The sequence below is a fragment of the Cyprinodon tularosa genome, unplaced genomic scaffold (genome assembly GCF_016077235.1).
Source record: "Cyprinodon tularosa strain WSP-4 unplaced genomic scaffold, ASM1607723v1 ctg73, whole genome shotgun sequence".
In the NCBI taxonomy this organism is placed as follows: Eukaryota; Metazoa; Chordata; class Actinopteri; order Cyprinodontiformes; family Cyprinodontidae; genus Cyprinodon; species Cyprinodon tularosa.
Genome location: NW_024039485.1, coordinates 604,325 through 626,010, shown reverse-complemented (window position 1 = coordinate 626,010; position 21,686 = coordinate 604,325). Strand labels below are relative to the sequence as shown.

General features: G+C 37.7%; 1 protein-coding gene across 1 annotated transcript in view; it reads left to right on the top strand.

Moving 5' to 3' along the window:
• Positions 1-20,550, top strand: part of LOC119772890 (dynein heavy chain 11, axonemal) — a 61,650-nt gene extending 41,100 nt beyond the window's left edge. The window contains exons 62-83 of the mRNA XM_038269579.1: positions 48-149; positions 1,257-1,391; positions 3,062-3,235; positions 3,358-3,593; positions 3,680-3,802; positions 8,290-8,494; positions 8,593-8,757; positions 8,948-9,088; positions 10,416-10,586; positions 10,987-11,109; positions 11,212-11,405; positions 12,025-12,173; positions 12,262-12,389; positions 12,680-12,907; positions 13,001-13,192; positions 14,364-14,483; positions 15,698-15,940; positions 16,654-16,836; positions 17,154-17,269; positions 17,347-17,459; positions 19,267-19,407; positions 19,494-20,550. Of these exons, the coding sequence (XP_038125507.1) occupies positions 48-149; positions 1,257-1,391; positions 3,062-3,235; positions 3,358-3,593; positions 3,680-3,802; positions 8,290-8,494; positions 8,593-8,757; positions 8,948-9,088; positions 10,416-10,586; positions 10,987-11,109; positions 11,212-11,405; positions 12,025-12,173; positions 12,262-12,389; positions 12,680-12,907; positions 13,001-13,192; positions 14,364-14,483; positions 15,698-15,940; positions 16,654-16,836; positions 17,154-17,269; positions 17,347-17,459; positions 19,267-19,407; positions 19,494-19,741 (3,630 nt within the window). The 3' untranslated portion in view covers positions 19,742-20,550. The remainder of the gene's footprint in view (positions 1-47; positions 150-1,256; positions 1,392-3,061; positions 3,236-3,357; positions 3,594-3,679; positions 3,803-8,289; positions 8,495-8,592; positions 8,758-8,947; positions 9,089-10,415; positions 10,587-10,986; positions 11,110-11,211; positions 11,406-12,024; positions 12,174-12,261; positions 12,390-12,679; positions 12,908-13,000; positions 13,193-14,363; positions 14,484-15,697; positions 15,941-16,653; positions 16,837-17,153; positions 17,270-17,346; positions 17,460-19,266; positions 19,408-19,493) is intronic.
• Positions 20,551-21,686: the final 1,136 nt, after the last annotated feature.

The window sequence follows — 21,686 nt, the reverse complement described above, 5'->3', positions numbered from 1 at the left end:
TTCATTTTGGAACTGGCATTCTTGATTGTTTTATCTTTTCTTCTTAGATTTATTGTGAGGTTATCCCAAAACGCTGTGCATTATCGCAAGCTAATGCAGAGCTAGAAATGGCAACAGCCAAATATTTAGCAGTTCAAAAAAAACTGGCGGTAAGTATTTTTGTTTTTTTCTTTTAGAATTGACTCTTAATGAATATACTTAATATCAAAATGTTTTTATTTTGGAGAAAATTTATTTGTAAACAATATGATCCTAAACTTGGACTCACATGTTCAGATGTTGAGCAGCTGTAATAGCTAACTTTCATACTTTTGGACTAATTGAAGGCTGGCTACCATTTTATATTTAAGATTTTTTTTTTCTCACTCAAATTAGATTATGCACCCGGTCACAAGCACCACCCCCAACATTCAACCCCCTGAGGATATATTTAATATGGCAGTTAAGCACTTGGATGGGAAACCTCTTGAGCCCATTTAATGATCTACTTAATTTTATCACGTCTCATTATCAATGAAACGTCTGAGGTGTTTGGGTGTGCTTGTGTGTTTGATCTGTGGGTAATCTTTCTGAAAAAAATTGTCATAAACTAACCAAAATCTGTTGTAAAAATCAATTCATGGTTGTGAAACAGGCCTAATGGACTATTATTGCACAAAGCATTAAACAGCTGCTGTTTTTTTAATTTCAGTTTTCATTTTTCCATAATGTTTGTTTTTATAACAACGGACAGCCATAGCTCATTAAAATAGGCAATATTTCAATTGTTCATTAAGGAAAAAAAAAAAAATGCCCTATTGAAAATATTTAACAAATTAAATTGAATTTAGTTATAATGCATCACATTATGATTGAATAAGAGCAAAAATAAAAGTATTTTATTACTGTCAAGGGATCGACCTGCAAAAAAGTGCATCTCTGCTCCCTGAAGTAGCTACACTGCAAACTTGTTCTAGTATAAATTACTGTCCATGCAATAACAGTTACCTTGAGACCCTGCTAATATTAATACATTTCTTAACAGGATTTCATTTCAAAACCCTCTTAGAACTAATAGTTTCCCTGTTGCTTATGTACCTGTTCCTACCCTACTTTTCTTTTGACTTAATATAATATGCTGGGATAAAGCACTCTGAGTAGCCATTTTCTTTAGCAATGACCTTGTGGTGCTAAAAAATTCCTAGTTTTTACTAAGACTTAAATCTACTTCTTGTAAGTAGTATCGGATTTGCAGGATTTGTTTTCTTTTTCTCTAGGATTTTGATAACAACCTTCAAAGCCTAACAGCTCAGTTTGACAGAGCTACAGCTGAGAAAATTAGTTGTCAAGGGGAGGTGACGCAGACCTCCCAGACCATAGAGCTGGCCAACCGACTCGTCAAAGGCCTAATGGTAAGCGGGGTGACATAGAAGAGTATGGTGGTGTCACTTAACCTAACCTGGCATCAGATTAACTGAGACTTTGCTGGGGGACATGCTGCTAATCAAATTGCATTAATAACCTGGACTGAAAGTTGTGATATCCTGGCAGGAAACATTGACAGTTGCATGAGCATAACAGGCAGAGGAAGATGGCACAGCCTGCTCCAGCAGCACACTCTGGACACGTGAGACAGTTAAAGTGGGTTGGTCCACAGAAAATGCATGGCTGAACTGGGAAACTGGCTGCCTGGGCATTTTCCAAAACTAAGAGTGGAAGAGATGCCTAAAAAGCTATTCAAATAAGACTTTTTGGTGCACATTAGACAGGTTTTATTTGGTCTGAAAATTCTTTAAACAGATTTGTTTTCATAAAATATGATAAAGAAATTATAAACTATGACTAGTTATCCTGAGGCCCTGCTAATGCAATACAATAAAATATTTATATTAATCTTTTATTTTATTGTTTATTGCCTTTTTAAAAATCTTTGTGTCAGTGTGAAATAACAGATGGCAATTTTAGTGGCCATTTTGCCAAGTTTGACTTTCTTATTCTAGAAAATAAATGCTTTTTGCATGGAACATCTTGGCTTTTAAGCATATGAAGATAAATGTTTTGTCTTTATGGCATTGACCTGGAAGCAATAGTGTTTAGACTAATAAATCAGACCGTCTATGTTTAATCATTAACTTACCTCAAAGCCTCAACAGCTGTTGGAAATTAACAACGTCTCACCCCAGACTGAGTGATATTACAAGCGATCCATAATGCATTAGAGTAAAATTATAGTGATTTTTAACTGTCTGAGAATTTATTATGTGACATATTCTAGATCCACAACCCCTTGTAAGAAAATGCCACGCTTGATTTATTGCCGCAGGCCGTCACAGTCACAGTATTGAAGGTTGAAATAAATGCTGAATTGATGCAGAGAATCCACATGCAAAATTTTTAAGACATTATTCAGGATCTGTAGTTTGTTACATTCAGCTCCATTTGTATTCTAATATCTTCTCAGAATACAAACAGAGGAAAGGATACATGTGCCTCTTTTTAATGCTCCACATATTTAAAGAAACATTAAAATCAACTTTCAAAGTCATTGCATTGTTCTCAGTACAGTTTTTACTAGGGTGGGGCAGAAGGTCTAACCTCCATCTCCTCTCTAAATGATCGTATGTTTGGATGCAAGCTCCTACCTGGTGTAATTGGGACAACGGTTAAAATATTGCACAAAGATAACCCACTGTGACAGTTTAAAGACCAAAGTTGCTTCAAGGCAAGGGTGTCAAACTCCAATCCTAAGGGGCTGATGTCTAGCAAGTTTGGGATGTGTCACAAGTTCAATAACACCTAAAAATATGACTGAATAACCTTTTCATGCAATTAAGTTCTACGTTATCTTCTAATGATCTGTTTATGTTTTAGATTTGTTGATGTAGACACATCCAGCTGGTACAGGACAATGGTTGCTTTGTTTTGGCCTCTCTGGCTAGTCATTAGCTTCAGCCTATTGGCTGGTCTCATCTGGAATTATACTTAATGAGACAGCAAGAAAGCTGTCTACTAAAAGGAATATATTAGCTGCTAGCCAATCCTTAAAAGAACATCACTGAAGTTTTTCTTTAATCTCCTCCAGGCAGAAAAGGAACGCTGGTCCCAGGCAATTGTCCAGTATGAGAAACAGCAGAAAACCTTGTGTGGCGACGTCCTCCTAACGTCAGCTTTCATGTCATACTTGGGTTATTTTACGAGCCAGTATCGAGTGGAGCTTTTTAAAAACTCTTGGATCCCTTTCCTTCAGTCACAGAAGGTAAAATTCTGTTACATATATAATGTCACAACTGTTGAAGATAAACATTTGCTCTGTAAAAATCTCAGGCAATGTGAACTGGAGTCCATTACAATGACCTCAATTATCTGATTTCATTCCAGGTCTCTGTGGCCCTGACAGACGACCTGGATCCGATCCTCATGCTTACAGATGATGCCACTGTCGCAGCCTGGCACAACCAGGGCTTGCCAAACGATAGGATGTCAACTGAAAATGCAGCCATCCTGACCACCAGTGAGCGTTGGCCTCTCATCATCGACCCACAGCAACAGGCCATCAAGTGGATCCGAAATCGTCTCGGGCCAGATCTGAGGGTGGTGCGCCTGGGACAGAAAGGGTGAATATTTATCTGCTTCAGTTTTTCAAAAAAACAGTTTACAGTATATTAAAAAGATTCCTTTTTTATTTTACACTTTGGTGCAGGTATATGAAAATAATAGAACAAGCTCTCATCTGTGGAGAAACCGTCCTTATAGAAAATCTCCAAGAAGAGGTTGACCCCATCCTGGAGCCTGTACTGGAAAAAAGAACAGTTAAAAAAGGAAGGTTAGTGCTGAAATACTTTAATCCCAGAAAACATTAAAATAAGGTCAAATCAGTGCATTCAATAAGTCGTACTGCCAGTTGGCTAAAGAAGCCTAAAAAATTGCTGCAGATTTGCCACATCACTGAATATTTTTGTTCCACAAAATCCAGATATATGACTACACTTATCATCATGCTCCCCTTTTAGATTATAAATGAATTTGCAGCTTGTCGTCTGAACCCCTGAGGTCAAGCTATTGATCGACCCCTCAAGATGGGTGATAGATGTATAATTGAGTGTTTTTATTCTTTAAGCTGTAATGAATATTGAATGGATGAGCTTCAGAAAAAAAGACGAATTAGGCATCAACATGGTTATGTATAAGGTTTTGTTTCTCACAAAAGCTTACTTGTAATAAGCTACAGTCAGTAGTTCCCCATCTAGCTTTTTATTGAAATCTGTCAGTAAACAATTACTATATCTATAAACATTCGAATGATTCTTGGCACCTGAATTTTCTTCAGATTTTAGAGGATAACCATTATAACCTTGATATACCAATCTGAATTTGTTTTTAATATCCTGCACAGAGATGGTGATGTGCTAAAGATATCCATATTGTGTGTACTGTATATAGAGTGATCTTAGGAGGTTTTGTATGGCGTCGACATGTTTTTGCTTAAATCTTACTACATCAATCTTTGAAACCAGTCAAGGTGTCAGATGCCATTTATCTTGCCTTATTTTTTATGTAAGGGGTTCAAGATTTTACGTGAAAAAAAAATGAAATCAACAGAATACTTTTTTCTTAATGTGTGATTTGTTGGGGAGTATGTACATACGCCATGATCATAGATGTGGCTCTCACAGGTTCAGATCCCATCATGTTGACCTTCGCAGCATGTCTACCCATTTCTGAATCTTATTCCTCTGTTCCTGTAAGCATACTATAAAAAACACAGGTCATTGTTACCTAAAAATGTAGGATGTTAATATAAAGAATGTTAATAAAATATGATGTCAGGTTGAGTTAATTTTCTTCAGGGACTCCATCACTGGACATTTAAAACTACCTTAAAGGACCATGTATCATTGAAATGTAGTTTCATGACTGTAAGAAATTTTATTAATAAATTGTCACTTATTTACCCAAAAGGCCAAAAGTAGGGATTTAAGTTCAAATCTGGACTCTACAATTGCACCATTTAAGGTAGTAGCATGTAGGTGTTCCGCTGTTATGTTCGATTTTATTTTAACCTTGAATTTCTCATTTGGATTAACATATCATGACTTTATTTCCATCACTGATCCTCAATGACTGATGGGTGAGAAACTCCTGTTGCCTACTCTAAAAAAGAAATAGACTAAGAGAAACAGAAACACGTCCAATTCTATCAGCACTATGCGAGAAGTGGAGGGTGTGGAGGGGCATAAATTCACCTAGGCAACAGACTTGACTGGAGATGCTGTAGTGTTTGCAGAAAAATGTTTCATATCTTCTCTAAGCCTGTTGGAGAGAGTGTGATCTTTCCTCTCATTATCTGCCGGGATAAAATACTTAAAAGAGCTCTTTTATGTTGACTCCTCTAAAACCTCTGGAGCTGGCTGTGCAAACAATGAACCTTTATAAAATAAAGATCATTAAATACCAGATTAAGCAGCCTCTTCATCAAGCTGTTGTACAGATTTTCTTCAGATCTGCTTTTAGACAAACCGCTATGGAAAAATCTTCCTGCTCACCACCAGCATCTGCAACAGCTGTTTTAACAAACCCATATCATAATAATTACAGCCAAACTTAGTTTCCTCTTGCTGTTAATAAAGTATTTTTCAAATTGAATGTTTAAGTGGACTATAAAAGCATCTGACAATGGTGCGGTTTGGTCTCTGCACCATAAGCTATACCGATCTACAAGTACCAAATTTACGCCCTTCCCTCTGATACAATAAATTCTATGAGGTGGACAACCAACAGCATAAATAGAAAATACCGCATATCGATGTTCTGCTTTCATTTCCTCCTCTTAAATGCTTACAGCTTTCTTGGGCTCCTCCATTTCTAAGCATTAATATTGAATTTTTTTGAGGATGTTCATTAAGCTTTTTTGAAGTTCTGTCCATTCAGACATACAAATTAATCATCCTAATCTGATTAGAAGTTTATCCCTTGTAGATGACCTGCACACTTTTTTCTGTCTATGATTAATACAACCTGCTGGGTCAGCCATGATGGATCTGGTAGGGCTCTACAGCTGAAGTTCATTAATAATTGGAATGTTGCAGAGTGTGAAGTAATGAATACTAATTATTCCTTTCATGGCTGACGGAAGACTACAAGCCAATCCATCAGCAGGACTTTAATTTGGTGGAGTAATGGTTCTATCAATAGTACATTAATTCCGGCTTGTGAAGATATAGAGTTGAACCATACCTAGGCCATGAGGATCTTGTTCCATAAAAATTGGGGCCTTGCTCGACATCCAAGGGGCAATTAGAGATAAATGTAAAGCCACCAGGTTTGTCAAGTAACTCCTGCTTTAATTGAGGGATAAAACTAGATGAGTATTGGCTGCTGTTTTGATAATATCTTATATTTTTCTAACTATATTTGTAGAAAAGTTAAAGAAAATTTATGTCAGGCCGAACCTGCACTCAGCAATAAATCTATAAGGTTAAAAGTGGCTTCGTTTAGAAGTCCATCACTGTCATGAGGTTTGATCATCCTACTTATTTATATAGCGCTGAATCCTGTGCCGTTCTGTTTAACCCTAGTGGCCCTTTTGGATAGCATACCGAGAGGAAGAGGAGTTGAGAGTGAGGGAAGACATGAAGTGCTCTGAATTTAAAGGTAGTGGAGGATGTTCTTTTTCCGCGTGGATCATTAAAATAAGTGGTCATCCTAATTGTCAATCAGTCTGGTGATATTTTTACGTAAGGCTGTCCTATGTGCTCGTCCCCATTTTGACTTAGCGGTGGTGAGTCTGACGTTGTGAAAAAATTCCAACTCTTCTTTTGGAAAGTTAGCTTGTATGAGTGATGCAAACAGCAACTTTTAAACAGTCATACTCAAGGAGAAATAGGCTTGTGTATGCTCTCGCACACGTTTAATAGACATTCCCTCTTGGGAGCGGATACATGCATGTGCACTTTTTTTTAAAAGTGGAGATGGCAGGTCGTTTCAAAAACTTATGAAAATCCTCCACTATACCTTTAAGACTGAAGTATATGAAACTGAGTCGTATGTTTTATGCTGCACCACTGGAATGCTCTTATTTATTGCCAGTTCACAAATTTTGTCTCTTAATAGTTAAAGCTACAGTGTGTAATAATTATAGGGGATATACAGTTAGAAATGTAATATATTATACATAACTATGTTATTTATCATCATCTACGAGCTCAGCCTCTTAACCTTAATATTTGCGTTGCCTTAGAATTCGTTATTTATAATTACATAGGAGCGGGTCTCGCAGCCATGGAGGCAGACATCTTTGCGCTACGGCAGCGCAGAGCCAACAAACTAGTGATTGCGAGATCGCCCATTACAATAACATGCTGCGTGATGATGCTGTTACTCTCCAGTATAATTATTCAGCAACGTCCCTGACGTTTCACAGGTAATGATTCAGTAATTTTCTGTAAAATAATTTTCTGGATATATACCTCGGTTACTTCTCTACGGCTCCTTTGGAGATCTTCAAGCCTTTCCTCCTCTGCTCTAGTCACCCCGCTGGCACCTCTCCCTCGCATGGCCCTGGCTGCACGCCCACCCCGGCCTCTCTGCCCTCTTCCTCGCCCTCTTCCTCTCCCTCTTCCTCGCCTTGTAACCCCCGTGCCACAAACAAGACTTGGACTCTGTAAACGGGGAATATATATTCTTCCAGCGAACACAATCTCGCTGTTAAACTAATGACTACAATTACTTCGTCTGTTTATATCACCATGCAAAGCAGCTCACCAAAACGTCACAACGATGTAGAAAAAATAACGGGTATATTTATTATCTTAAGTCTACATGAAATCTATACCCTACACAGACTAATGAAATACTATCTGTAAAATGGTCTATGTAAACAAACCTCATCACTTGAGAAGGTAGGTGATGCGGACGTTGTGGAAGACATTTTGTCCCGTAACGCTCGCCGTACTGTTGGGGGGGAGAAGCGGTGGGGGGGAGATGTTCATGTGGCTGCGGTCTGCAGTCTGGACATTAGATGTCGCTGAAAATTACACACTGTAGCTTTAACAAAAAAAAAGATTTGTTCATTGAATAAGCACTCTGTTAATCTTTTTCAGTTGAAAACAATATATCTAACGCATTTTAAATAAAGGTACTCAGTTTCTGTTGCAACATGTTCCAAAAGTTATTAACATCTCTCCAGTTTTGCGACACAGTTGTTGTAGTGATATTGTTTAGTTGATTGTTTGTAAATTCTAAATATTGAGAGCATTATTAGAACCATGAATAATGGTTGTAATGGTTGTCTTTCCTATTCCTGTTATATAGGTTTATTCTTATTGGCGACAAGGAGTGTGAGTACAACAAGAACTTTCAGCTAATTCTACACACCAAGCTGGCTAATCCGCACTTCCCTCCTGAGCTCCAGGCCCAGACCACCCTCATTAACTTCACAGTAACACCCGAGGGCCTGGGGAACCAGCTTCTTGGACAGGCGGTGTCCAGTGAGAGACCTGACCTGGAGAGTCTAAAGGTAAACCTTGTTACATGTTGCGAAACTTGAAGACTGTTTGTGGTCTACAGGAAAGTGAATTAATAAACATAACTTAATTTCAAATGTTACCCACCAAGCTGCAGCTCACCATGCAACAGAACCAATTCAAGATTGAGCTCAAGAAGTTTGAGGATGATCTACTGAGTCATTTGTCTGCGGCTAGTGGTAATTTTCTCAGTGACAACTCTCTGGTGGAGCAGCTTGAAAATACCAAGCGCATGGCCTCTCACATTCAGTGTAAGGTAAAGTTATTACACAAAAATTGCTCTGTGTTGTTCTTTTTTTCCTTTTTTTAAATGTCACACGACAGCGTGTGGCTCATTTTATTGCATTAGCTATAAATGATGTGTAGCTAGGCATATGTGTAATGGGAGGGTTTTGGAGCATGACTGAGAGCCTAATAGCTAATTTTTTTGCAATCGGAACACACAGGTGGCAGAGGCTAGAGACAACGAGACAAAGATCAACGAGGCTCGGGAACTATACCGCCCAGCAGCTGAGAGAGCGTCGCTCCTGTTTTTTATCATCAATGACCTCAGCAAGATTAACCCCATGTACCAGTTTTCTCTCAAGGTGAAACTATCCAGCCTGGGGTGCTCTCAGAGGGATGTTTATTTCGAATACTTCCTAAATATCCCTTTCACACGATTTTTTAGTATACAAATTAAAATCTGAAATGACAGCGAACCTTTGTATTCAATCCCTTTGAGGCAGTATTTTATTTAACCAACTGTTCATGCAATTGGAGCTGCACTGTGCATAAAAAAAAGAAAAACATTTTCTTTCGAAAAAAGCTATTCTCTTTCACTTTACATTCATGAGATTTCTGTAGTTCATTTGTAGTTTGCTACTAACCGTAGGAAACGGTTGATATGTGGAAGGCCGTGCTCTGATGATATGAGACAAACATTGTAAAACATGGCAGTGGCTGCATTATGCTCCTGGGCTGTTTTCACCAGCAAGGGGTGAATAAGGTCAGAGTCAGTAGAAAATGAATGAGGCTACATGCAGGGCAATCCTAGAAAAACAACACAAAAAATTAGAGGCTTCATCCTGGGTCCAGCTTTAAACAGGGGCAGATTGCAAATGGAATGGATTATAATAATATAATAGAATGTCACCTATATAAATCCGGTCCTTAATCCAGTTTACAATGTATGAAAAGACTCAATAATTAAATAGCTCTTATGCTTCCATCCAGTCTTTATCAACTCGAGCAAAAATATATTTTGTTTCCTGGTGTTTAAACAGGTAGACAGGCGACCCCATAGAAAAGGTTTCTCTTATAGCAGCAAAAAGAGAGTTCTACAAAGTACTGACTCAGGGGAGCTAACCACTAATGCACTTTATACCTTAAAAGCTTTTATTTTTAATAGAAATATTAAAAAAAAACATGAGATGACGTCTTTCTCCTTCATTTTTTCATTGGTGTGTATTGGTCTGTTACAAAAATCCAGATAAAATTCACAGAAGTTTTTTGTGATAAGTGGCAACAGGGGCGGAACTAGATGGGGGGCCAGGGGTGGCCGTGGCCTCCCTTAGCCAATCATTGGCAACCCCTGTGGCCACCCCTACCCTTTATTTCCCTCTAATAAAGATGGTGGCAGCAGTAATAATTTAAAGTTGAATATTCAAAACATTTTAATTTTACATATATTAACAATTACTTGACAAACAAAAACACTGTGGTTAATTATGCACATCAATATACAAACATTAAAGATAAGTACGGAATTCATGCTCTTTTCAGAACTAGATTTTGTCTTTTAGGGGGTAAAGAGAAAATGATGTGTCTCTGCAAGTCATCTAGGAGAGTTTAGTGAAATTATTCAGAGAATATTGAGACTTTAGCAAGAAACTGTACCTAGTGATAATTTTGCTCTCTTTGGTTTTATTCCAGGCATTTAACTCAATGTTTAACAAAGCAATAAAGAATGCTGAATGGGACGAAGATGTACAGACCAGAGTGTGCACCCTCACTGAGGCCATCACCTATTCTGTATTCCTGTACACCAGCCAGGGCCTGTTTGAGAGAGACAAATTAACCTTCTTGTCACACATTGCCTTCCAGGTGAGGGACCGAGGTCCGCCCCCAAAGGTGGAGCCTGCTGTCACTCTCATCAATCAAAGTACTTTTCTGCCCCCACATTAACTTCAATTAAAAGCAGTCAGCAATACCATACGCTGCTATTGATTACCTTTCACACCTGGCTCTGTGGCTGCTGTTCAGACAGTTGGTTCTGACAAGAGGGTTGGATCTCAAGGCATAATGCAATTATCTGTCACAGCAGCAACTGTTTTCTTCATAAGAACTGTCCAACTTTGAAGGCTGTCCTTCATGTGGCTTTTTTCAAATTTAATTAAAGTTTTTCAGCCTTTGAAGTTGACTTTTTTTTTCTGTTTCTGTTTCATTGACTAAAAATTTCTCAAAACTACATAGATAATAAAAGGATTATGGTTCTCTTCCATAGATTCTCCTTAGTCAGGGTCTGATTGATCCCCAGGAATTTGAGTTCCTGCTTCATTTCCCAGTGGAGGCTACAAAAGTCAGTGCACTGTCATTCCTCTCTCCACAAAGCTGGGGGGCCATTAAGGTATGAAACAATAATTCTGCTACCTGAGTTAATATCTTTTAATACATACAGTGCTCTGTACAATTGGAGGATGACATGATGACACACTTTACTCTGATGCAGACAATCTCTACAATGGAGGGATTCAGTGGGCTTGACAAAGATATGGAGAGTTCCCCGAAACGCTGGAGGAAGATTGTTGAATCCAGCACTCCTGAGAACGAAAAGCTTCCTCAGGACTGGAAGAATAAGAGCCTCCTTCAGAAGCTCATTATCCTGAGAGCACTCCGACCTGATAGGCTAACCTATGCATTGCGGTAAATAACTAACCATTGTTCAACAACTTTACTTGTGAAACACTTGACACAGCTTGAACTTTTTAAAATTTTATGTTAGAAGTAGAAGGCATGCACTGATATTCAGTCACCTCTACTCTGATCTCTACCAATAAACGCCAGTCAGACCGGTTCCCTTGAAAGATGTCCACGATTTAATATATGGAGTCCCCCTGTGTGTGACTTATTCTCAGCGTAAAAGCAGCTGGTCTGTAAAGGATTGTTGAAAAGGTTAATGGACAGGCAGCATAATGTAGACCAAGGAATACAGCTCAGGGATAGAGGGGTGAAGTATCAAACCAGTATTAGGTTACAAGATGTGTGATGATCAAGATTTGAGCAGAATATACCTATCATCATATCATTGTTCATTGAACATTGTTTAAAAAAATAGATATAGAATTTTTATGAGCTGTAGGCTTTTTTGCAAAGCAAGAAAACAAGCACCTTTCAATCTATAAAGTGTAAAGCTAGTACAGGCATGCTCCAAAATACTTCATTGCTGAAAAAGTTCAAGGGGTATGCTTCATTTTGCAAAGAACTGTAGGTTTGCATTTTTTGGTCTACCACTTGCCAAGCTTCTCATGATGTCTTCCTATAGGAGGTTTGTGGAACAAAGCATGGGAACTAAATATTTGGAGAACACCAGGCTGGAATTTATGACACTGTATGAGGATAGCAGTCCTTCAACCTCCATGTTCTTCATCCTTTCACCTGGAGTGGATCCACTTAGAGATGTTGAGAAACTAGGTAGCATCTAGTTTGACCCATGCATATTATTTCTGAGTTGGATTTGTTTGCATTTTATTTTTATAATTATTATTATTTTATAATGCAGGTTTAAAGCTTGGATTTTCCATTGACTGGGGAACTTTGCACAATGTGTCCCTTGGACAGGGGCAGGAGGAGGAGGCAGAGAGGGTTCTCAGGAATGCCTCCAAACACGGACAATGGGTCATTTTGCAGGTAGAGGCTCTTACTACAGTACACTGCACAGAAAGCTGTGACTCAATGCTGAGCCTCCTTGTGCCACTAATGATATTATCTCATCCCTGGAACGAGGGAAATAAACTCAATTTGGTTCAATAAAAGCCCTAATTGGCAAGATCAGCTCAATTATTGGCTACTTTAGATAGGGGCTGTGACCTAAGGGAATTGGCGAGGGTTTTTTAAACAAATAAAGGGCATAGAAAATATTTTTTGGGATGCATCGAATTAGAAATTTATTATTAAATCTCATCATTTGTTTTGGTCAGAATGTGCACCTTGCGGTTCGCTGGCTGCCTTTGCTAGATGCTCTCTTGGAGATGGCAGCAGCAGACAGCCATGCCAGCTACAGAGTTTTCATCACTGCAGAACCAGCAGAGAGCCCTGAGCAGAATAAGATCCCCAGAGGCGTACTGGAGAATGCCATCAAAATCACAAACGAGCCCCCTTCCGGCATGAACCCCAGTTTACACGCTGCGCTCAACAACTTCAGCCAGGTGAGCTGAATACTTTCACCTGTAGGTGTCTCCTGATATGTGCCGCCTGAAGCTAATATTTGGTTCTTGTTGTTTGTTTTTTTTACTTTTCAGGAGACTCTAGATATGTCTTCCAGAGAGCAAGAGTTTAACTTGATGTTGTTCTCCCTCTGCTTCTTCCACGCCTGTGTAACAGAACGTAGAAAATTTGGTCCCCAAGGATGGAATCACAACTACCCCTTCAGCACAGGGGACCTCACCATTTCGGCCAATGTTTTATATAACTACCTAGAGGCCAACTCCAAAGTATTTATTATTCTTAATCAGAATCCCCTTTCATTATATTTCTTTTTTCTTAATAAAACTTTTAATGTGTTTTTGTAGTCAACTAAATAATAAAAAAGAAGGGTAATGGTATTATTATCGACATTAATGTGAGACAAGGATTTTGAATTACACTGAAGTCTCTCCAATTATTTCTTTAAAGTCTTTTGTCGCATTGGTATTTGTGAAAAATGCTCATTACAGGCTATTTTTTCTAATCCACAACCTATAATTTAGCTTTATTTCACAAAGACAAAAAAATCCATTCCTTCAGATTTGCACCCCTCACAACTCGTGATGCATTTCTCTTAGAACTCCCATTACTGCGGTCATAACCAATTAGATCTCCAAAGTATTCTGCCCTCCAAAAACGAATGTCCTTCATTACGTTAACCAAACACTAACCTGTATGTGCGTATACAGAGGATTCATTAGAAGGGCAATGAAGCGTTATCCTAAATGTAATTACACGCAGCCAATGTGACAGTTCACATCGCTACATAAGTGATCACTGCAATTAGAGCTGATGAAGGAAGCAATTTGCAAAACAATACAGGTACAACTGAACCTACAGCTTTTGTAATTTGTTATGAATTGCATGTTCTGTTCTTCCTCCTTCACGCTCGGGGTTCATAATCTCCCGCTGAGGCAGAGACTACTCTGTCATCCAGCGCATTGGTTTGTGTAAAGAAATATCATTTTATTATATTCCCTATCATAACATCCCCAGAAGTTGTCGGTAAGGAGGGTATAGTGTAGTTGCCCCTTAAGGTCTTTCTGGAATATCTAAACTAAATATATCTGCATTTATGGTGAAAAGCAATAATATGTATAGGATTGTATAAATATTCAATCAATGATCTTGGGGTTCAACAGCTTTCAGATTAATTTGAACCTAACCTAATTGAAATCTCAATATTACACAGAGATGAGTACAATGTAAAAAAAATACATGCTTCATTGCAGTGTTAAAAAAAAATGGTGGACCCCAAAAACCCTGCATATTAATGTGGGTCCTTTTTTTTCACCATGTACTGTAAATGCTTAAAATATTTCAGTTCTCTGGGTTTATTTAAAAAAAATTTATTCTTTAAGGAGCTTTTGATTATCATTTTTCTTCTTTTCATTTTAATTTGATTTAAACTTCATGCAGGTGCCCTGGGAGGACTTATGTTATCTGTTTGGAGACATCATGTATGGGGGCCACATCACAGATATCTGGGATAGAAGGCTCTGCAAGACCTATCTGCAACAATTTATGCATCCTAAAATGGTAAGTCAGCTCTTAATATTGGGGAATATTTATTTCCTTTTTAAGAATATGTAGGGCAAAAAGGAAAGATACCAATTTTGAATTCCAAGAAAAGCTCTGTAAGTATGGAATTCCTCCCTATTATTATTATTATTATTATTGTCATTATTATTATTATTATTATTATTATTATTATTATTATTCAATAGATATAGTTGAAAAGTTAAGTTATTTCAGTAACTCAAATCAGAAGCTGAAGGAATATTTAAACACAGTTTGATGTTCAGAAAAGTTTATTCTGGTAATCATGATATTTTTCTCATTTAAATCTAATGAAAATATCACATTTAAGACATCAGATGCATAAAAAATTTATATTGTTGAATCAGAAATTTGGATTTATCATAGAGGAAGGTTAATTTCGAAGGGTTAGTTTGATCTGACTAATGTACTCAGAAAACATATTTTAATGTATTGAATATGACTGTCTGTGTTTTTTCACCTCCTTGAAAGCTTTTTTTCTTGCTTGCTTCTATCTTTACTTTTTTTCAACATAATCACTGAAGAATTACAGCACCCGCTAAAATAATAATTGTAAACATTTATGATTACCGGTAGCTATTTAAAAAAATATATATTTTAAGAAATGAAAGGTCTGGAAGTTTGAGGCTCGAACACCATTGAGGCATCAGGTGAAAAATATCCACAAGTATCATGAACAGAATTCCTCTTTGATTTATTGCTTAATTAAATAAGTATGGTGAGTAGAATATGTGGTTTTGGTGACCTGGCTGTACATTTAAATAATGTTCGAACTTGGTAAAAGTCAAAGAGCTCTTGTTCTAAAACCTTAAATCCCACAAGGGTTTATCGTGTTTTTAACAATACATTTAGGTGTTTCCTTCAGGCTTACACAAAAAATTTACTTTTTATTTAATCTTTTTCAGAAGGGGACTTGTGAATAACCGCTATGAGTTTGAATGCTGTTCTAAAGTATGAAGAGTGGTTGTTTTTTTCTTTAGGATTTCTTTGTATTATTCTGCAAGCAAAGAGTGCCCTCCTGAGATAGAAAACGGAACTACATTTAGAGCCTCCTCAGTTGTAATACTATTAATCTTTCCATTGACTTTTTGCAGCCAAGCAGACATATGTTTAGTAGAAAAAACACAGCATTTAGTTTCAAGTAAGGTTTAAATGTGGTTCTGAATGTCCACCTTTCTTTTCCATTCCCTTAGTATGAAGCAGATATCTCTTTGTGTCTGGGATTTCTGGCGCCTCCATATTTGGACTACACTGGTTACCATGTTTATATTGATGAAAACCTCCCAGCAGAGAGCCCCATGTTGTATGGCCTCCATCCAAACGCTGAATTAGAGTGCCTCACTGTCACCTCAGAAAACCTGTTCAGGTCTCTGTGGAACCTGCAGCCCCAGGACCTGTCCAGAGGAGAAGAAGCCACTGAAAGCACAGACGAGAGGGTATGGAGGCACAAAATAACTTCTTCTGATGAAAAGCTGCAGGAGATAGATAGATGTAAACATACTTTCCTGTAAATGTAAACCATGCCCATAGCTATTTGTCACATTTTGTGGTGAAACTATGCATAAACATACACGAAAACCGAAAAATGCATGAAAGATAAGTGAAAGGAAAATTATAATTTTTTTATGTTTTCTATCAAAATAAAACTAAAGACTATTGATATGTATCTAATCTATCCTGAATGAATACTCTGTAGACTTCTCTGTAAATTTGGTGCAATGTACAGTCTTTTAAGGGACTTCATGACATCAAAATCACAAAAAGCTCAGTGTGACTGAATGGATATCTTTGTATTATTAATTTTTTTTAGTTTGCAACAAATTCTCAATTTGACTTTGATCTGGACTTTGGACCATTTTGAACCAGTCATAAGATTTGGTAAAATACAAGTCCTATTGTTCTTGCTGGATATTTACAGACATCCTGGTGGACATCAAACGTAGTTCCCGCTTTTGTCCGGTTTTTTGCACCTCTAAAGTTCTTCCAAAGTTATTGTGAGCTTCTGGGCTACCTGTCTGGTGAAAACCAGCTCTGCCCGGTCCTATGAATTTGTTGTAAACTTCTTGTTAGAAGAAAAGTTCTTCTGTGTATTACGGTAAGATGCTTACAAAGCACTTTATAAAGCAAGAACTCACTGTTTATTTGACAGGTCATAGCCATACTTAAAGGCATGCTTGAGAGGCTTCCAGAGGAATATAATGTCTCTGAGATGATGACAAAGACAACAGACCGAAGCCCATATGTCTTAGTGTGCTTCCAGGAGTGTGAGCGTATGAACCTGCTGTTATTGGAAATAAGGAAGTCCCTCAATGAGCTAAACGCTGGTCTAAAGGTACAGCCTACCACAAAAAAAAAAAAGCAGTGGGGGATCAAACTTACTTTTAGAGTGCTTCACCACATTAGTAACAGGATTTGAATGCACACTTTAAATGCAACCGCTTTTGGCATTTACTTAATCATATTTAGTTACTTTACCACAATTGTTTTATTTCCTACCCTGCTAACATCAAAAAATTGTGTGGAAGTAACTGAATATGATTACGTAAATGCCAAAAACGGTTGCATAATTCTTTTCAGCGTACACCAACAATGGAGTTAGACCAAACACAGTAGCTTATTGTTATACCAAAGTGTTTCTCTTATCCACAGGGAGAATTTACCACCTCCTCCAGTATGGAGACTCTACAGTCTGCACTCTTCAATGATTTGGTTCCAGACTCTTGGGCTAGACTGGCTTTTCCCTCAACTAAAACACTGGCACAGTGGTAATTTTTTACAGCTCATAGTTGTTTTGTGATTTTTCTACCTGCAACATTTTGTAAAAGATTTGTGTTTTTTGTAGGTTGAATGATCTAAATATCAGCTGTCATGAGCTGGACAGTTGGAGTCAAGACTTTGTTCCTCCTGCTGTTGTTTGGCTGTCTGGGCTTTTCAACCCACAGTCCTTCCTTACTGGTGAGTTTTCATTAATAGTATATTCATGTTTCAAGTACTAAAAACCTTTAAAAATTTTGCTTTTACTAGATTAATGCTATCTGGCTAAGCTTTACTTGAAAAGGTGGTTAAGTCTGAGCACTTAAAGGTGTAGAGGTTGATCATTTATTTATCTAAATAAGTGGTCCTCCTAACTGTCAATATTTCTGGTGATATGTTTACTTAAGGCCGTCCTACGTGCTCGTATTAGCGATCTTTTTCTGCGCATGCACACTTTCAGGCATGTATCTCACCTTTCTCACCGCGATTCTTTGAAAATGGCAGAGGGTCATAAGAGAAAAAGTGTCTACAAAGTGTATGATAAGAAAAGAAAGGCCTCAGAAGAGCCAGATATATCCCAGAATGCTTTGCGTGGAGAGCTCTCCTCTCAAAGCATTATGGGATTTGCCGTCACAGCAGCCCACTATCGCCATAGGCTGCCACTACCCGACAGCGGTGATTAATAAGATGGCACAGGCACCACAGAGTGGACCAACAGGGAAGTGATCTTCTGTTGGAACAATAAATTGACTGAGTTCACTATAAAGTCCCTGCTCTATATAGTGATTGAGTGATTTGGGGTTTAGGGCAGACGTTCAGACACAGTAAGCTTGTATGAGCTATGAGCACAGCAGCTTTTAAACAGAGCATGCACGAGGAGAATGGGCTTGTGCATGCACTCACACGCACATTTTTTTTCCTGATGGACCTTGTGAATTTAGTTTGCTGTGAAACACTTTGAGGCAATCATTGAAATCAGGTGTGTTCTGTAATGTTTAGGAAATGTTCAGTAAGACTTCTGCACCTGTTGACAGTTTATTGCACTGTTCAACAGCAAGATACTTTAATTTCTCTGGGAAAGTTTTTATTTTTATTTTTTAGAATACAATTTCAAAATCAATGTTTTATTTTACTAAATTATCATTTTGTATTTTATTTTTTTTATTATCACCTTTTTAGTTTTGTATTATTTGAATTGCTAGTGTGAATTTATCATTTCCTTTAATGGGAGGGCATGTAATCCTAGTACAACTGTATGTCCTTTACTTAAGTCATTACTAGAGGTAAGTGAAAGTCTCTGCAAGTATATTTTTGTTACACTTTTTATACCAATGTATTGATAAAAAACATTGGGATAGGGGAGAAAAAACAATGTTTATGTATTTTGGAGATAATCATGTATTTTTTCTAATGATTTTAGCATTAGGAGCAATAGAAAATTGACTTCCTTTTATTGTTTTGACTCTCTTAGTTCTAATTCCCAATGTCACTATTTTTTTTTTTAAGACAAGATGTATTCTCATACATGTGTAAATTATTTATAGATAAGTTTGTGATAGGAAGAAGATTAGATTTCTAAACTTTGGAAGTGAAAATTAAAGTAGGTTATGTTATCAACCTTAGCTGGGAAAAAGCTGTGTTTAATCAAACATCTTATTAAACTCAAACTGTGATTTTATAATTGTGAAAAAAAGATTTTCTAACTTATTTGGTAATATTGCTTGTGGCCCTTTAAAGAGTTAAAATGGGTCTTAACTAATAATAGATAGCAGTGCATGTTCAATTGATTTGAAAGCTAACCCTATTAACTTCTCTGTACAATTTACACTAATATTTTGAAATATCTAAAAAATGCAAATATCGGAGGTGAATATGATTATGTTGTACAAGGGCTGAGTATTTGATATTTAATTGCTTTAATAATACAATAACTCAAAAGTAACTTTGTGAGGAAATGCTTCATCCAATTCATAGAAGTAACATGTGGAGGCCTGTGTATTTTTTCCAGCCGTGCTGCAGAGTGTTGCTCGCAAAACTCAGTCACCTCTCGACAAAATGACTCTGACTGTTGATGTTACAAAGAAGATGAAAGAGGACTTTGGGCATCCTCCAAGGGAGGGAGCATACATTCATGGACTCTTCATGGAAGGTCAGAATAAGCCAAGTATTTTATATGGTGTATTTGGACCTACAGTATACTATGTGCAGCATGAACATTGATCTTTCTCCTCCTAGGGGCTCGTTGGGACATTGAGTTGGGTGTAATCTCTGAGGCTTTTCTTAGAGATCTCACACCCGCCATGCCTGTACTGTATGTTCGAGCTATGCTTGAGGAGAAGCAGGTGCTCAGGAACACCTTTGAATGTCCAGTGTACCGCACAAAGCAGCGCGGCTCCACATATGTATGGGCCTTCCACCTTCGAACCAAGGAGCCTCCAGCCAAATGGGTTGTAGCTGGAGCTGCTTTACTCTTGTCTGTTTGAGAAAGTCATTAAGTTCAGAGAGCATTGTAAAATTGGTCTAAAAATACTACAGAGAAAAGGGTAACAAAAATTATTATATAAGTATTATTTGTTCATGTATGTGTTTCTAATAGACATTAATTCACAGCTAATCTAAACATTTAATTTTTTCCTCAAAATCTGTTGATATAAAAGATTAAGCCTGTTGTTCTTTTGTCCCATGCTGCTGCTCATCTCCCTTGAGTCTGGCTGGGATTTTCCGGTAGCTTACGTCTTTATCTAAGACGTGTAATTTTGTATCAGCAGCATATTTTATTGGAAGGTCAAGATTAAAAAAAGCCCTCCAGCTGCCCTCTGCTAACTGAATGATACACAATGCTGTCTGGAGGGATCCTGGACCAAATTCCCAGGAGATGATGTGCATGGTGGCTATTGACTTTTAAATGAGGTGCATTTGACATTGACCTTTTGTACTGCAGTGGCAGAATACTAACAGACTAGTGGAATTCATTCAGCCTAGGCTGTTGCAAAAATCTTTTGAAAGGAACTGATAGTTTTGTGAGAAAGCAACATGTTATATTACCCATCCTTTATCTTTCTTCTCCTCTCTCTCTGCTTGTGATTAACCAATTACATATTTTTATGTATTAGAATTATGTATGGAGAGAGTTAGCTTGGTAAAAAAATGTATCTTGTTTTTATCAAATTGAGTGATGATATTTGCTCTCCTTATAATGACTACAAAGATTGTTAATTGCAATAAATATAGCTATATACATGAATAAACATGGACATAAATAAAACATGAAACTGGAATTAAATTCCCTAAAGAAATCATGTTCACTTTTATATTACAGAAATAAATGCATTTACACTCTCAGTAACTAAAGCATTTGCTAACCTCATGATCCTAATGTCACTGGGGTTAAAAGAGGCCACATTATTGACACTGTGATATACAAATTGCAGCCCATAATCACTCTGTTGTTTCTGGGGAGGTGGGGAGGTTAAAACTAGCCCTTTTCTTCAATAAGATTTTCTCCAAAGATAATAACTGTTGTGTTGTTCTTAATTCCTCCCTGCAGCCTCCATGGCTCCAGTCAGACAAATGGAGGATGGAAGATTGATTCTGTGCATTGTATTCCAGGAGAGGGAAATGAAGAACTGTTCTTCCTGCAGATTCTCCTCATCTGCCTTCTCTTCCTCTCATTAGCACTCCGCAGCAGCTAGCCAGTCATTTGGTGACAGGGAAATGATACAGTGCCGGCTATGTTTGAGAGGAAATGGCAGGGTGCGAAACCTCAGCACGGCGGGGGGTCGTGCCATGGATAAGTCGTGTTAAAGGCCAAAGAGGACACCTGGTTAAAATCAAAGAGGGCATCGGCGTCATACCTCCACCACCCAGCGCATTGAAAGACAGAGGTTAAATACTTAAAAAAAAAACTTTAATTAAGTAAGTGTTGAGTTACTTTCATCCAGGATTATGTTTTTTCTGGTCAGTGAAAACAGCACACAAAAAGCCAAACCAATTGGTGCTGACCATAGATTTAAATTCACTTTATTGTATCTATTTCCAGCTAATTTAATAATTTCAAAACAATGTCTAATTTCTACAGAGAAGTATAGAATCTAATCAAAGCTACAAGGTTTAATCTGAAAAACTCACAAGAAGAGAAAAGACAATTAGAGAAATTACTTTGTCTTTGGAGCTCAGACCTCGGCAGGAAACATAGCGTTTAATTTTGATCGATATGCATGAACAGGAGTAAAGAATAGGGCTGTTTCCCCCCAGGCCTGAAACTGTTGGTGGAGTGAAGATAGATGAAGTTGGTCAGTCTGTAGACTGCTGGTAAGCGAGACGGTCTGCTGAGCTTTATGGGGAGATCCAGTGGAGCTGATACTAGAGCTTCACTCAGGGACCTGGAAAATGGAAGTCCAGTTTGGATCACACAGGTTAATAGAACCT